Genomic DNA, 17562 nt, shown 5'->3' with positions numbered 1-17562 from the left:
ATGTATAGGACCACTCTTTTGTTCTTTGTGGCGGTGACATTCAGGAAGAAGGGGTCATCTTTCAAGTGATGGATTGGCTTTTTGGAAAAAAATATGTATTGATCTCACTGAAGTTCAAAATAAAATTTAGGCAGAAGTTAAACGGAAATGGTATCTGTGAGCGCACACATTTTAATTTCAATGGACCAAATGTAGCAGAAGGAAAGAAGAACGGAAACAACCGAAATAATAAATAAAGGTTTAAAACTGATGCAGGAGTATGCATTCTTTATATACAGAGGCTGTTACACTGTGGAAATGGAGAGTCCCTCTTACATGCCTTGTGGCAAATGCAGCTCCTGGGCAATGTAGAGGTGTACGGGATTAAGAGGTAAGAAATTCTTGCTGGATGGATTTTTTTCCCCTCCTCCCAAGAACCTGGAAGGAAAGCAGACAATAATTTTAACGCAGCATAAGTCAGGGGGAGCCAATATGGAAACCACATTTGCTACCCCTACAGGAACAGATTCTAGACATTACAAAAGCATGGACCAGCATGGCAAGAGATGTCATCTCCAGAAACGGAGGCAGGGAAAATGCCAGCTGGAATTGATAAAAGGCACTTGTGGCTGTCACTGACACCTGTCTATTCAGGTGCAGAGTGAGCTCATAACCTGATCAGAGGAGGAAATTCCCACCGCATTTATCACAGTATCTTTATTTTACGGTTACCTTAATTTTGTTTGGATTCCAGTTTCAGCTTGTGTAATTTCACCCACTCTTCTCAGACCTCCAGCCATTTATTTAGAACTGAGATAGCAGCTCCCAGTTGCTTAATTAAAGAAATACAGAGCTGGATGTTCTCAACATATTGATGACACTGTACTCCAGAGTTCCTAGTGGCTTCATTTAGATAATCACGCAGCATCCACAATAAAATGTTTTGCATTAACTCAATGCCTCCCTCAGCTAGTAATCTTTCCAAATAACCTAACAAAAGTACTAAAACTTCACATGTAAGCTTTATTTATGAACTTTTGTGACCATGTTCTAACTAATATTTATAGGCGAGCCACCAAGAGTTCCCAAAATCTACATTACACTTTTCAGATTTCCAGCACAGAAAGCAGCCTTGGTTTTCCCCATTGCTAATAGTTGGACACAATGGTTGCAGTTAGGGATGTAAGACGACAGCACTTTCCATTCCGACCTGCATTCATCACAAACAGCACTGTTACCATTCTGCTGCAGTTCAGTATCTGCCGAATGCTGTTACATGTAGTGGGCAGGGGGAGGAATATGTAACTATTTACATGTTAGGACTCATCCACAGTTAACTTTCCCCCTGCACTTTCTAGATAGAAGTTTGCACTTTCCTGGTCTGTGGGGTTTTGGTTTTTGGCCCCACCACTTTCCCCAGGAAAACCCACTTTTTAAAGCTGATTCAGAACAAATGGCAATTTGGGTTTTCCGCAGATTTTTTTCAGCGGTAAAGAGCTGTTTAGGGAAGCTTTTAATGTTTAATAGATTATTGTATTTTAATATTCTGTTGGAAGCTGCCCAGAGTGGCTGGGGAAACCCAGCCAGATGGGCGGGGTATAAATAACATGTTCTTGTTGTTCTTGTTCTTGTTGTTGTTGTTGCAGATTTTCATGGGGAAAGCACCATGGCGAAGGTGCTTGGACATGGAGCTTTAAAGCACAGACCTGTGCCTAGAGATGTGGCACAAAAGGAAGACTGGATGAGCCCTCACACAACTTACAGCTGTTTCGATATAAATGGAACAATGTAAAATAAAAATAAAAAGAGTCCTTAAATGTGTATCGTTTGCAGATTTGAAAACGGCAACAATGATAATGTGAATGAGTATCAATTGTATTTACTTGACTGATTTCCATTTCTTTTTTAAAAAATAGTTTTTAATTGGAGATTTTATTGGGTTACAAAAGTATGTGCATTGTGTCTCATTTTCAGGTCGTAGAGTCTTTTCTACAGATAAGCTACATGTGATGTGGGACGTTAATGCTGTATAAAGCTGGGGGAGAAGAGATGTGGGGAGAGAGAGGGGGAGAAGAAGGTGTGTGATAAATTTAACATTCATTTACTTAGTGTATGTGTGAGGTTTTTGTGTCAGCGTCACTTGGGTAGGTTCTCTTTCTATTCATTTATTGGTCTTCATTGGCAGTGGGGGAAGGAGCCCAGGGCATGGGTTGGTTGCCTTTTGTTGACTGCAGACTGCAACAGTTCCTGCTGACTTTTCCATTTTTGTAGGAATTCCCCAACACCCCTAGTTGCAACGCACACAGGTATCTGGGGTGTTTCAAACAAGGAAAGGTGAAAAGGGACTCACTTTAAGGATTCCATCTTCAACCAGACATGATGTGCTTGACAAAAGCTGAGAACATCAAAAAGAGAGTTGTTAATTTTCATAAAATCAGAACCTTATGCATGTTCATTCAGAAGTGAGTCCTCCTGTCTTCAGTGATAGCTGACTCTCGGCTCCTTGCTGCCACTACTGCCTCACCACTGCCGCATAGAAGCAATGCGGGGCACAACCACAGGTGAGGGGGCAATTGCAGGGGCAGGGGCAACAGCGATGGCGCAGGTGCAACAGCGGGGGCAGACAGGTGGAGGGGTGGGGGACCTGATCAGCGGGGGGGGGGCATCATCATGGGAAAAGGGGCATCATGGGGCTGTTTCCCTTTTTAACAACCACCACAACAACAAATTTAAAAGTTACAGGTAGGTAGCCGTGTTGGTCTGAGTCGAAGCAAAATAAAAAAATTCCTTCAGTAGCACCTTAAAGACCAACTAAGTTTATATTTTGGTATGAGCTTTCGTGTGCATGCACACTTCTTCAGAAGTGTATCTGAAGAAGTGTGCATGCACACGAAAGCTCATACCAAAATATAAACTTAGTTGGTCTTTAAGGTGCTACTGAAGAAATTTAAAAGTGTTCAGCACAAAACCCACAAGACTATTTGTTTGGAATCACCAGGTTTTATGCACTCTGGAGAGGCTTTAGTGCCTAAAAATGCCATCCAATTCTGGGGAAAATAAAATATTTATGGCTTTAAAAAAAAAGAGTCCCCATAATAGCAAAACTTTGGTTTTCCTGAAATAGTATTCAGATCGAAACCCAAAGTGAACAGTTCCCAAACCTGTCTGAACTGAATCAGGCTGTTTGCTGAAGTGCCAAACTGAATTTTGCCGCCAGTCCAGTTTCCACCTCTATTTCAGATTTATCTATGCAAGTCAATCAGGTTAAGCATCTAATGCAAAGCATAAGTAGTAATATATTTATTGCTCAGCGACTACCGGTCAAGCGCACACCATACAGCAGTAGCAGGCGTCCCAGAAGCAAAAGAAAAGTGTGGACAGAGCCAGAGTTCTCCGATAAGTGGAAGTTTTGTTTCATTTTTTAAAAGAAAATGTGGGTTTGTCCTACCTTCGTAGTTGATGCAGCCATTGGCATCTTCTTGCCCTGCCATTAGCTGTTCTACTTCAGCCTCCGTCATCTTCTCCCCTATGAGCGGAAATCAAACGTCAAGCCTTGTTTCCCCCACACACAAAAATTGTTCTTCGAATAGACTAAGCTGCATCAAGCATTCTGCATATTTGCATCATGATCCAGGGATTTTTAGGAGCTTCTGAATATTAGGGGAAACAGCTATAGCACCGTGGTAAAGCATATTCCCTGCGTGCAGAAGATCCCAGGTACAATCCTGACACCTTGCAGTTAGAGCTGGGATAGAATCAGTGTAGATCAGGGGTGGGGGACCTTTGGCCCTCCAGACATTTGCTGAACTACCATCTCCCATCATCAGCCCAGCAAGCACGGCCAATGGCCCTGGGTGATGGGGGCTGTAGTTCAGCAACATCAAGGAGGTCTTTAAACCAGGGTGGTACTAGGCTTTATTTCAATGGGGTCAAAGGCCTGGCTTGGCACACCCACCATAGCTGCCAAGTTTTCCCTTTTCTCGCGAGGAAGCCTATTCAGCATAAGGGAAAATCCCTTAAAAAAAGGGATAACTTGGCAGCTATGACACCCACACACATTTCTGTACACCCACCCACAGGCTTGGAGCCTGAATTGCCCTCCTCTGGAGGCTTCCCCCAGGGCAAAAAACCTGGATAGCCCCCCTGCAGCTATGGCTCTGTGTAAACAGTACTGAGCTAGATGGACCAGTAGGTCTGACCAGCACCTCATGTTCCTGCCGTGCTCCCATGGGTACAGTGCCTAGTACACCAGCCAACTGTGTACAGGGATTGATGCAACAATCCCATAATTACCCACTGCTGTCTATTGAGCTCGATAGAATGTGCCTTTTGCACAGGTGGCACTGCAGAACTCGTGTCCACACCACGTGAATTGCATTCACCCAGTATCGGTGATGGGAGGAACGCTTGTGAGAAATGTTCTCCCACCCCTTGCTTTTCACCTTCAAGCAGGAGTGTGGGGAACTTGTGACCTTCTGGAAGTAGTTCCCATCAGCGTTGATCTACAGTTCCCATCATCCCTGACCACTGATCCTGCTACCCAACAGGATGATGGGAGTTGTAGTCCAAAGACAGCTGAAGACCCAAGTTTGGAAAACATTGATCTAGTTCCTCTCCCATGCTTTAAAGGTAGGCAGAGATGGTCTACAGCAGGCATACCCAAACTTCGTCCCTCCAGATGTTTTAGACTACAATTCCCATCATCCCTGACCACTGGTCCTGTTAGCTAGGGATCATGGGAGTTGTAGGCCAAAACATCTGGAGGGCCGCAGTTTGGGGATGCCTGGTCTACAGGATGCTGAGGGCATAAGTCAGGGGTGAGGAATCTTGGGCCCTCAAGATGTTGCTGAACTAAAACTCTCATCAGCCCCAGCAATCATGGCCAATGACCATGACTGCAACTCTGAGGGGTAAACTACAGTTACCAGGATTTGGGGGGGGCAGGCAGGCACCAAATGGTGTGTTTGCCCTCTTACTCTCCCTAAAGTGTGTGTGTGATGGGAGAAGTTATTCCCTAAGATAGATGGACCACATGTTAATTATCTGGGAAGGCTGAGGCCTGCTAAAGCAGAATACTTGTTGCACAATGCTCTCCTTCTTCCACCATCATGCTACAAATTTGATGACTTCCTCTACCTAAAGTAGCAAGGACGTGGCGCAGTTCAGCTCCCATGACGGTGCCATTCCCTTCCTTGTCGAAGACGCGTAGCCCTTCCACAAAGTCCTCATAAGTCCCCTGGTCCTTGGATCGGGCAATGTGCTGCAGCATTGGGAGGAAGGTATCAAAATCTAGCATCTTCGAGCCCAATTCTGAAGAGGAAGAACACAGAGATGAAAGATGGTGGGCGCGGTCTTCATAATAGGCCATTTCAAACAAACCACAGCACACAACTGAGGGCTGAGCTTGAGTGCACCCTTCTCCTGCTCCCTCCTTCCTTCCTTCCTTCCCTCCATCTTCCTTTCATAAACTTGTTTGCCTCCCTGGTTGCTTAAACCACAGTTCCTTGAAACATCTGAACTGTGGGTTCAAGGATGTGCTCCCTACAAATAAGGATTGCTAACTGGGATATCTGATTTGGGAGAAGCGCACTTTACAAGTTAAACCTAGGCCAAGAGAAACAGCACGTGAGCATTGCCTATTTTATTTTAATTTTTATGCCGCCCATCTGACTGGGTTGCCCCAGCCACTCTGGACAGCTCCCAACAGAATATTAAAACTACGACGGAATCCCGTATGTGTAATTTTAAGGAACCTTTGGAAGCTGAAAAGGGCCAGATCCATCCTATTTTGAAAACTTGCCTTCTGGTGTTGGTTTCCCCAGCACCTTTAAGACCTCTGCATTGGTTGGGTTCTGTCCCAGGGCTCGCATGACATCACCACACTGGCTGTATGTGATCTTCATCTCTCCTGTTGGGGTCCTGTCGAACAGCATGAAGGCCTCTTTGAACTCTGCACAAAAGAAGGGACCGAGTTAGTTCTTTGCACGTCAGGAAAAGATACCCATGGTGCCCTAGAGATCCCGCCTTAGGCCTGAGGAGCAGAAGAAGAATTACTTTTAAACATGAAGAGTCTGAGAATAATTTTTTTTACATACATGTACTCTCAATAGTGACTGGAGCCATTGTAGAGCCATTCTGGAGTTAGGTCTATTTTTCCAGCTCCTCAAAAGAAAGAATATACAGCAACAGCCCTATTCAAGAGTTATGCTTCCATTGCATGAGGGCAAGCCCAGAGTTGCACTCATGAGCCTCGTCCCCCTCTCATATAGCTGTTGACCTTCTGCATTACAATCCACACACATCGTTGATAGAATGTCTGAAGGGGGGAATCTGCTCAACCTATATAAGCTTCCCATGTGGTCTAGAACCCTTGTTCATGCAAGGTTCTGAATCACAAGGGTAGCCTATATACAGTTCTCTCTCAACGCTGAGCTCACTGGGCAATATAAATATTGGGTGCACACCTCAGAAAGTGAAGCTTTTTCTCAAACCATTTTAAATCATCTTTACAAATATTCACAGTCACCAACTACCTTCCCTGGCACAGCCCCTGGCATTGCTGGTTTTCAACAGCAGTTAGTAGCCAAATGACCCACTAGCGATGCTTTAAAAAAATAAAAATTGCTGAACGTCTCCACTATTTTGAACAGACAGCAGCTGTGGACTCCTAGCCTAGATCCCCCTGCCAGTTTCACTGCTGAGAATCGCTCCCTCCCTGGCTGCTATTTGCCCCAGAAGGAGCAGCTTGCAGTAATCTGTATCTCAGGCATCCCCAAACTGCGGCCCTCCAGATGTTTTGGCCTACAACTCCCATGATCCCTAGCTAGCAGGACCAGTGGTCGGGGAAGATGGGAATTGTAGTCCAAAACATCTGGAAGGCCAAAGTTTGGGGATGCCCGCTGTATCTTCATCAACAGGCAGTAGTAGTAAGGGCTATGGGTGAGTTATTTCCTGTGGAAACTCATTTGCCGAAGGCATTGGGTCAACGTTTTTATGTACACGGCTAAGAAATGCTAACATAAATGCCTTAAATAAGAGCGGTGAGTTTGAGCAAACTTATTTAAAAGGTGTTGTTTTTGCCTAAATTAGCATTAGGTTTTGGCCCAAGGTTGCAACCTTCTATTTACCTTTCAGGAGAGGTGTATCTGGAAAAATAAAGATTGGCTTGTTTTTATACGTGATGGGTTTCAGCTTCTCAACTTGCTGCAAGATCCTCTCTTTGTCCCTTAATTCTGCTAGCCGAGCAACAATAGTCCTGCACAGATCTGCTTTTGCCTCCTTCTGCCGTTTGGCAGAAACCCTATAGGCTCTTTCCACCACAATGGGGTCATCTCTGGTGTCTAACTTCAGGATACCTGGCAACCACTCCTCCAGGAAGGCTAGCAGGTCCTGGCCCTCTTCTTCCTCCGGCAAGCCACAGATCCTGAGGATATGGGGCTGCACTTGGTCCTCGATCTTCTGCACCCGGTTGCGGAGGCGTCTGTTCTCACCAACCAGGCACCCAATGTCCCGGTGGCAGTCCTGTACCTTTGCCTGCTCGTTCTTAATTGTGAAGCTCGTTGCCGTGGCTAACCGGACCAGGCTTTGGATCAGCTCTTCCAGGGTGTTCATACGTGAATTCAAAGCTAAGATCTTACTATCAAAGTCCTTCACTGCCTCTATGGTTAGGTCCACCTTTTTCTCGATCTCCAGCAACACCTCTCTCACGGAGGTGTCTCCACAGTCGAAGGAGGCCAAGGGCTCAGCACCAATGTGCAACGCTGGAGACATGGAGGCCCAAGAGGCATCATTTTGAAACCTATGGAAATCTTCAGGCCTATTCACCGGCGGAGTTAGCTTGCTATTCTGCATTTTAATGCCAGGTGCAGCAGTGCGATGGCTGCCACATATGAGGAGGTCCCCTGTGACATCACAATTGACCCTTCTTGAACCTAGGGCTTCATGCTGTGCTGAACTTTAGGTGTGCATGGGTCCTGCTGCTGCATCTTTCTGACTTCTTGGAAAAAAGGGAACTCTCAACATGACAGTTCCTGTGGATCTTAACAGAGGGATGGGGAATCTGTAGACACTGCTGGACTCCCCATCAGCCCCAGGCCACTGCTGTATAAATTCTCAAGGTCTTCTCTACAGCTTCACTGCTTTCCCCAACATGCTCTACGCCTACGGCCACCACTGTTGATCAAGATACAGTATAAGGATCATGGGGGCGAGAGTGAAATCAGATTCTCGATATAGATATATCGATGGCATCTAACACCAAGTAAATTGGCAAAAATGTATAAATCTAAATCAAGTAAGTGTTGGAAATGTAAAGAGAAAGAAGGTTCTTTTTATCATATGTGGCGGTCTTGTAATAAGGTTAAAGCTTACTGGGAAATGATATATAATGAATTGAAAAGGATGTTTAAAATAACGTTTGTAAAAAACAACCCAGAAGCTTTTTCTCTTGGGAATTAAAGGAACAGATCTACTTAAATTGTATAGAAACCTATTCATGTATGCTACTACAGCGGCAAGAATGTTACTCGCCCAAAAATGGAAAGAAGAAGTCCCAGCAAAGGAAGAATGGATACTAAAACTCATGGAATATGCAGAAATGGCGGAAATTACCAGAAGAATTAAGAAAACAAGATAACAAACTTTTTATAAAAGAATGAAAATGGTTTATTGAATATTTGTAGATAAATTGTAAACAGATAAGAGCATTGGCAGGTTTATTGTAATAACCTGCAGTTTTATAAGAATATATATATGGATAAATGGGCTAATTAAGTTAATTTGGATATGCATAAGATATTAAAAAATAAATTTAAAGAACCACGGAAAGGGGGAAGGAAGTCAAGCCTCAGCTCTTGAAATTGTTATATAAAAAGAGTGAAATCAGATTCTGAAGCCTGTAAAGCAGGGATGGGAAATTTGTAGCCCTTGAGCTCAGCCCCAGCCAGCATGGTCAATAGTCTGGGATGACAGGAATTAGACCCCAGAAATACCTGGAAGAGGCAGGTTTCCCTGTCTTAACAGATGGATTGTCTCACACAGAAACAAAGGGTTGTATTCAACATAGCGCCAAGGTGAATGTTCTGTTCCGGAATGTTCTTCCCCTCTCCTCCAGCCACGTGTCCCCTAAATGTGTTCTGGGTGCCCCCTGCCCCAACATGCTCTGGAGAAGATTTTGGGATGGCATGAGGCAAGGCATGTTCAGGGGGAGTAGAGGGGGAGAAATCCCTTTGTGCTAGTACTAATCCTTGCGGTAGCACGAAAAGTTAAATACCATTCATACTCGCTAAGCCAAAGGCATGCCGGGGCCCCCAATGCCTACAGGCGTAATAACCTGTCTGTTTCCCCACTGTGTGGCATTTGGCAAAGTAGCACCAAGCTTAAGTCAGAGAGAGAGAGAGAGGGAAGTTTGGAAGGCATGCAGCCACAGAGACTACAGTATAGGTAGACACTACACTACAGTACAGTTTATTGTTACAAGCCACCCCAATCTCTGCCAAATGGTAGCAAGATTCCAGGGGTCTTGGCAATTAACCAGGATTTGTGTTCGTTCAGAATGAGGCACAGCAGTAGAGTTGCCATAAGTCTGGAATTTCCTGGACAAAGCCAGAATACTGTAGTTGTTAGCAGTGTCCAGGTGGAAATGTCCAGGAAAATCCAGACGCATAGCAACCCATGTCGGAAATCTAGATTTTGCTGAACGCCCTTAAAAATAGCTCAAAAACTTGTAGTTTAATGGTGGATTTTGGATATAATGGAGATACAAAAGATGCAGGAGGAAATGACTAACAATAGGACCCACAGAGGGGAGTCCAGGAGATTCTCTGGAATCTTGTTTTTTTTATTCTGTATGTTGGATATGTGATTGTAAAACTTTAATTTGAAAAACAATTTTTTTAAAAAAAAAAAGCTCTAAAACTTCTGGGTTTTTTTTTAGATGTATGCGGACCTTCATTTTTTGAAATATGGCAACCCTACACAACGGAGACTGTAGTGTCTTTAAGAAATACGGTTTATTCACACATATTTACACCAGAGTTTTATGGAGGGACAGTTCACAGTACAGTCATACCTCGGTTTAAGTACGCTTCGGTTTGAGTACTTTCAGTTTAAGTACTCCGCGGACCCATCTGGAACGGATTAATCCACTTTCCATTACTTTCAATGGGAAAGTTCGCTTCAGGTTAAGTACGCTTCAGGTTAAGTACGGACTTCTAGAACCAATTACACTCATACTTTGGGTTAAGTACGCTTCAGGTTGAGTACTCCACGGAACCAGTCTGGAACGGATTAATCCACTTTCCATTACTTTCAATGGGAAAGTTCGCTTCAGGTTAAGTACGCTTCAGGTTAAGTACAGACTTCCGGAACCGATTGTGTACTTAAACCGAGGTACTTACATCTCCAGAGGGTCTGGCCCTTCACAGCAGCGCAGCATTGGATTCTGTGACATTCTAAACACCATCCTCCTGTCTCTCTGTGACAGCTTGCTGCAGCCAGCCAGCAGGTAGTCTGCCTCCTAAGGAAACTAACCAGTATTCTTTCCAACCTATGCTAAATTCATGAATTTATGAGTTTGCTCAAATTATAAACCTTCACTGAATGTAGAGATTATTGGGGGGTGGGGTGGGGTTGTCCTGCCTTCCCAAACATATAGACTATCTATGGATTTAAACACCCCACGCCCCAGTGCTTACCTTCAATTTGTTCAGAATTGAATTCAATCTGCAAGAGAAAGAAAAAGCCAGCAGTTAATGATTTGCTTTAACCACAGCTTTTGCAAATGCACACGCACAACCTGCAATGGCTGCAGGAGTCAGTTATATATGCTTGGGTTTAATGTGGTTTGTAGACTTTCGGACAGGCATCCCCAAACTGTGGCCCTCCAGATGTTTTGGCCTACAACTCCCATGATCCCTAGCTAACAGGACCAGTGGTCGGGGAAGATGGGAATTGTAGTCCAAAACATCTGGAGGGCTGAAGTTTGGGGGTGCCTGCTTTGGGATATCTGGAGGCTTTCAGTTCATAGGCAAGAACATTTAGCTGTGGATCAGTTACACTTTTAAACAACCTCTCATATCCTCCACCAGGTAGTGAGTGTAAAAGGCTGGATTGCCCCCTCCTCCCCCTGCCAAATTACTTTCACTGCACTCCTGATGGAGCATTCCATTCTGTGCATGTGCAGGAAAAGAGTGGAAGGAAGCCAATTCTGGATGAACAGAAATGCTAGGAAACAGGCACACAGTGGGGGCTTCCAGATCACCTGTTGATTGAGGATTCGTCCTGAGTGCAAAGCTTCTTGCCTTTTCTGTTAGATGCTAGCTTCTTGCTAACAGGTTAACTGGGACAGCCCATAGGATCACCTTTCTGTTTCTTTCAACTCCCTGCCCGCCATCTTCCCTACAACCAGTCCAGGGGAACACACTAGTGCAGGCATCCCCAAACTGCGGCCCTCCAGATGTTTTGGCCTACAACTCCCATGATCCCTAGCTGAGAGGACCAGTGGTCAGGGATGATGGGAATTGTAGTCCAAAACATCTGGAGGGCCGAAGTTTGGGGATGCCTGCACTAGTGGGTTGGCTTCCTCCTCCATCTCTGTGTTGCCCTTGTAGAACTCAGTAGGGAAGAGAAGGGGCTCTGCCTGTCATTGGCTCTGCCTCCACTTCCTCTTGGTGTCACAGCCCTCCACCCTACCCGTTCCAATGGTCACCAGCCCTGTGTGTGTGTGATTTCTAGGCATCCTCCCAAGGTCAAAGTGTCAAGTGGCTAAACCAGTTCCATACTGATTTGATGCTATTAATAACCCTCTCCAGCTATGAGAGGCTATCTTGAAAAGGAAAGGAGAGGAATGGAAAAAATTCCCTCCCTGCACGATAACTGAAGAGACAAAGGACTAATGTCGTTCGTTCGCTGGGAGGGTGGTGGCATAAGGCAGATTATAAGAGGGGAATGGAACCCATCTGCATTTGTTAGATGAATTCCTGAAGGGTATGCCTGTCCACAGCTATGATAAATGGAACCTCCATTTGGAGAGGCAGTATACCTTGGATCAGACCCTTGGCCTGATTCAGCAGGGCAGCACGCTCCCCTGCTCTTCTTGGTTCAAAGGTTTAATGTCAAAATCAGAGACTGGGATACATTCTGTGGAAGTTAAGTAATTTGTGTAGCATAGACATAGGCCGATCTTGCGCCTGGATATGCACCTCACACTAAATATATACATTACAGATTTTTTAAACACTAGTGCACATACGTCTATTTTATCTTAGTTTTCCTTATGTGTGCACTGCTGGTGTTTAAGTGCTGTATGCACACACACATGTTCACACGTTATGTGTTTCCTGCAGGGAGTTACAGTAAGTAGCATCTAGGCAATTTTAGACCCTGGGCATTTCTTCAAGTAGGAAGAAACATTTAACATTTATTTTCTCTATGTGTCTCTCCTTCCTCTTCCATGCTTTAAAACTCTTTCAATGTTCCTGATACGTTATGGCAAAAAAAACCCCTCAAAACATTTGCCAATCCTGAGAAGAAGAAGAAGAAGAAGAAGAAGAAGAAGAAGAAGAAGAAGAAGAAGAAGAAGAAGAAGAAGAAGAAGAAGAGGAAGAAGAAATTCTCTGAGCATGTTCAGTTTCACGTGTTAAACTCAGTAAAATCGCAGCACCCCTGACTACATGAATAAAATTGAGTTTGCTTTCGATGCCTTAAACCTAAACACATAGACTTGGGCAGGCATCCCCAAACTTCGGCCCTCCAGATGTTTTGGACTACAATTCCCATCATCCCTGACCACTGGTCCTGTTAGCTAGGGATCATGGGAGTTGTAGACCAAAACATCTGGAGGGCCGCAGTTTGGGGATGCCTGGACTTGGGGATAAGCACTAGTAAAGGATTGATATTATATATACAGTGGTACATCGGGTTACGAACACGATCCACTCCGGGGCGCAGTTCGTAACCCGAAATGGTCGTAACCCGAAGCACCACTTTGCACATGTGCAGAACACACGCGCAGCGAAAATACTTCCGGGTTTGCGGAGTTCGTAACCCAAGGTGTTTGTAACCCTTTTGGGGGGGTTCAGGTCAAAGCTGTTGAGCTTTATATAGGGGAGCAAAAGTTGTTGAGCTGCTTCGGGGGGAGCCAGTCATCTACCAGTCATCTACCACAGATGTCCAGTGATCTACCAGTAGATCACTAACTACCTGTTGGACATTCCTGCAACAAAATACTGTGCTATAAAAGCCTTGGGAATTAACGATAGGACAAAGAGCACCAGAAAGCCTAAAAGCCAGCATTATGCCAGCAAAATATAAAATGTACCAAAATCAGGCCAAAAATTGTATGTGCAACCCATACTTAGGGCCAAGTCTCAGCAATAAAAACAGGCTCAACAACTGCCAGTGAACCCTTGTGCCCTCGAGATTTTATATGAGCGTTTTAGAATGAAAACACAAATGGACATTCTGCATGAACTACAAAGCTCTCCCTCTCTCCCTCTCTCATCTCCGTGCCCCACATAATATTGTCACTGGCTTCTGTGTCTCTTTCCTCCTCCTCCTCCTCCTCCTCCTCCTCCTCCTCCTCCTCCTCCTCCTCCTCCTCCTCCTCTTTTCCTCTCTATGCTGTTGCCTATTCCCATAATGGTCCCTCCTCCTCACCTCTTAAAGCCTCATCCCTCAAGTCAATTCAACAAAACTCCTGCGATCTATTGTGGTCTCACCTGGTGCTTTGCTGCTGGTTCACTCTCCTCTACTGTGCCCTCATGACTCATTGCTGTCTTCTCCCCTTGTCCATAGCTCAGTGGTAGAGCATCCGTTTTGCATACAGAAGGACCCAGGTTCAATCCCCAGCATCTCCAGGTATGGCAGGGAGAGGCACCCTGTCTGAAACTCTGGAGAGTCTCTCCACTCAGTCTAGATATAATATTGGTCCAATGGTCTGAGTAGAAGTTAGCAGCTTCCTGTCTTTCTATGTCTCTAGGCAAGGGATTCCTAAGGCTTGTACAACATCCAGCATGCCATTTAAACCAATGTTATGTGAAGCAGGAGCAGCAGCAGTTTGGATGGGATGAGGCAAGGCCTTTGGGGCAGATGCAGATATAGGAACTGGGGGGAGCCGCTGAAAGGTTTCGGTTGTGGTGAGGTGTCTCGTTGCACTCTCTTTGTATAGGAAAATGCAAAAGTTATCACGATAGGTGCCCAGCTTTGTGCATTCAGGGCCTGAAAAACACTTGAGACACACTTCACCCCAACATCAGAAAGCCAATTTGCTCTTACGCAGAAATGCTTGCAGGAACATAATGTGTTCAGAATGAACAGTGCCGTTCTGCAGAGGGAATCTGCAGATATCCTATCAGCTTTCGAAAACGGGGAGATTTTCAGCTGCTGCAAATAAAACCAAGGGTGTGTGTGTGTGTGTGTGTGTGTGTGCTGAACACAGTTTGAAAGAGCGATTGCTGACTTGCGGTGTGAATACTCATTCCACTTTCACCTCTGGTAAATAGGCTTAGTAGGATTTTGTACTGTTTCAAAAACCTGCAGAACTCATTTGACAAGTGGCGGTGATGGGACAAAAGAAATAAGCGTTACATCATAGGAAGTGAAAGCTCTCTCAAATGATTTTCAACTCTAAAAAACAAACCATTGGCTCTCTCCAGCCCAATAAACCAGTTTTACTGATTAATGGCAATATTAATATTTCCATTCATTCAAATCTTATTCTACAACTATGAGAAAAACATTAAGAGGCTTCATATACTGTATATTCCTGTGTATTAATCTACTTTTAAACCCAGGAAAATCTTCTCAAAAGTCGGGGGTCTTATACGCTGGGTTGTATTTCTTATACGGCGAGTATATCCCAAACTCTATGTTTTAACTGGAAAAGTTGGGGGTCGTCTTATACGCCCAGTCGTCTTATACACCAGAATATACGGTAGTTGTTTGGAGACTAAACAGTAGATTCAAACCTTTATTATTCTACTCCAACTTGTAACTTCCAACACAGCTGAGCACTTGCAAGCAACAAAGCAAAGGTTTTGGAAGAATTTGGGGCTTTTGTCAAGCACCTCAAATTTAGTGACCTTTAAAACTAAGTTACAGAGGAGTTAAGATTCTGCAGTAAGGTTTCTTTCAATCTAGCCATTCAGCTTCTGCGAAGTAGATTTAAATGCCCTTGAAGAGAAGCTGCCTTGCAAAGTAAGTGGGGTAAGCTGAGCTCTTGCAAAGCTTACATTATTTAATGGAGAAGTAAGATGTTTGAAGTCTTACTGTTGGAAGCTGCCCAGAATGGCTGGGGTAACCCAGTAAGATATAAATATAAAATTGTTGTTGTTGTTGTTGTTGTTGAGTTAAGAAGCAAACATTTTGTGGCAAATGAGATGCAACTAATTTGGAAATGGAGGTAGGAAAAAGAAAAGCAAGCAAGTTGGAGTCTAGTGGACCAGCTTTCAAAACGGTCTACCATTAGATTAATCTTAGAATTGTAGCACTGTTGAGTTGGAAGGTACCTGAAGGATCATCTAGTACAAACCTCCTGCAATGCAGGAACCACAGCTACCTTGAAATGGCTTCTACCCTTTGGAATCAGCAGGTCTGGGAAACAAGGCTGAGATTTAGTAATTACGCCTGGGGGGGGGGGGCATTTGATGACAAGGGATCTGATCACAGGCCTTGATTTCCAAGCCTGTAAGAAAGGGAATTACCGGGCACCTCCCTTGTACTTACCTTCACACTCTTGGGGTCGAAAGCAGGTTCTTTTGGTGGTTCTGGGGCAGGAGCAGGGGCAGGAGCCGCAGCTGGCTTGGCAGCCTCTTTCTTGGGTTCCGGCTTTTTGGGTGCCATGGCGTCGGTTCACTTGTGGGATGAGCAGCACGGTGGGGAGGCTGAGGGCCGAGGAACAAAAGGCGACCCTGGCTCCCACTGCTTATATACTGAGCTGGCGGGTCTCGCACCAGAGGGGTGGGCAGAGCTGCAAGGGCAACTGCTGTTTACTATAAAAGGAAGGTGCTCCCAAAAAAGCAGCCCCCACCCTCCCCACTCAACAATTGTCCTTTGTCATCAGCACATAGTGCAAAGACCTGGAATCACCAACGCCAAGGTCCTCCGACCGCACAGGGCAGCTTTTGTGCACCTGGGCTGGGAAGGGTTCAGAACGCCTGCCGTTATTTTAAGAAAATAAAGGGTTGCCCCAGAGGCTCTCTATAGGGGGGGGGAAAGACAGCAGCTTTGCTGATCAAACTGCCCCAATACTCAAGGGGGGACAAAGTGTGTCTTTTTATAGGCAAGCCTACGAGTGCAAATGCCAGAGATTCCTTTTAAGTGCCGCATTTACTTCCCGACACTTTCCCAGAGGAATAGGCTTCAGACCTGCAGATACATTTCTAAACTGACTGGCTGATCCAGCTGTATAGCCTTACTTGGTTCTCCCCACTTTCCTTTTATCATCATTAGCACTTCTTTTTTTTGCATCTTGCCTTTCCTCCAAGGAGCAGTCGCGCAGCTAGGCAATTTTAGACGTCGTAATGGCGTTACACACACTCTCTCTCTTCAGATGGTAATGTGCATCGCCTGCACCAGCAGGGGGTGGACCGCTAGATTATCTTTGAGGTTCCTTCCAATGTTATGGTTCCACATCAAGATTCAGTAAGCCAGCACTGCTATGGGGTTGTTGCTTTTCCAGTTGGGGGGAGGCTACCAGTTATTCTGTTGAGTGGAGCCCTGGATTTCGGCCCACGAAGGCATGTCCTGGTGGGATCGTTGTCAAAGAGCTTGGGATGGCATGCACTGAAATAATCTTGTTTTATCCTCGCGACAACGCTGTCGAGCAGAATAACCGGAGAACCTGTGGTTTGCTGAAAGGCAGCTTGCGTGCTTCAGGGCTGAGTGAAAAATTTCAACCCCAGTCCAGTGTATCTGAAGAAGTGTGCATGCACTTGAAAGCTCATACCAATAACAAACTTAGTTGGTCTCTAAAGTGCTACTGGAAGGAATTTTTTTATTTTGTTTCGACTACGGCAGACCAACACGGCTACCTACCTGTAACTAGAACCCCAGTCCAGATTCTGTGCAGTGTGTGTGTGTGTGTGTGTCATAGCTGTCAACTTTTGGATTTGAAAATAAGGGATCAGCAGCAGCCTCACCTGTCCTGGGGACAGTCTACGGCAGTGGTTCCCAACAGGTGGTCCGGGGACCCCCAGGGGTCCGCGAGCTATGCCAGAGGGGTCCGCAAGATGCTATTAGAATAAAAAATATATTAAATATATTTCGTATGATAACAGATTTTTTGTTTGGGCCGCTTCCTGCATGAGCAGAGTCTAGCGCAAAACTAGAATTAGATAGAGGCAGTAGTTCTGCTGTATGCCGTTAGGTGGCGCTTTACAAACACTACTGTTTTGCAAAGAGGCAGCGCGCGCATTCTACTAACACTCACCTCCCCAAGATGCTTTGCGTGCGTCGGCTTCATTTGTGCGCTACTGCGCAGGTACCCTGTCTTCTCCATTCCCCTCCCTCCTCCCTGGCGCGCGCTGCCTCTTTGCAAAACAGTAGTGTTTGTAAACAAAGCGTTGTTTTTCGCGGAAGCTACAG

General features: G+C 45.2%; 1 protein-coding gene across 1 annotated transcript; it reads right to left on the bottom strand.

Moving 5' to 3' along the window:
- Window positions 1-258: 258 nt before the first annotated feature.
- Window positions 259-15924, bottom strand: MYL4 (myosin light chain 4). The gene is made up of 7 exons (XM_060282182.1): window positions 15703-15924; window positions 10674-10701; window positions 5780-5929; window positions 5116-5289; window positions 3428-3505; window positions 2330-2374; window positions 259-417 (listed from the first exon to the last, which is right to left on the bottom strand). Exons 1-6 carry the CDS (start codon window positions 15817-15819, stop codon window positions 2346-2348), a joined length of 576 nt encoding a protein of 191 aa, XP_060138165.1. The 5' UTR covers window positions 15820-15924; the 3' UTR covers window positions 259-417; window positions 2330-2345.
- Between the last annotated feature and the right edge of the window lie 1638 nt (window positions 15925-17562).

This window comes from Zootoca vivipara, chromosome 13, assembly GCF_963506605.1.
Source record: "Zootoca vivipara chromosome 13, rZooViv1.1, whole genome shotgun sequence".
In the NCBI taxonomy this organism is placed as follows: Eukaryota; Metazoa; Chordata; class Lepidosauria; order Squamata; family Lacertidae; genus Zootoca; species Zootoca vivipara.
This window is presented reverse-complemented; position numbering and strand designations above follow the sequence as displayed.

What these genes read in the sequence shown, in the direction of transcription:
- MYL4 (XM_060282182.1), bottom strand. Translation starts at nt 15,819, where the DNA reads ATGGCACCCAAAAAGCCGGAACCCAAGAAAGAGGCTGCCAAGCCAGCT. An exon ending in GGGGAAACCAACACCAGAAG is followed by an intron (nt 5,290 to 5,779) that starts GCAAGTTTTCAA and finishes CTTCCTCTTCAG; the next exon opens with AATTGGGCTCGAAGATGCTA. An exon ending in TGGCTGCATCAACTACGAAG is followed by an intron (nt 2,375 to 3,427) that starts GTAGGACAAACC and finishes TGATGTTCTCAG; the next exon opens with CTTTTGTCAAGCACATCATG.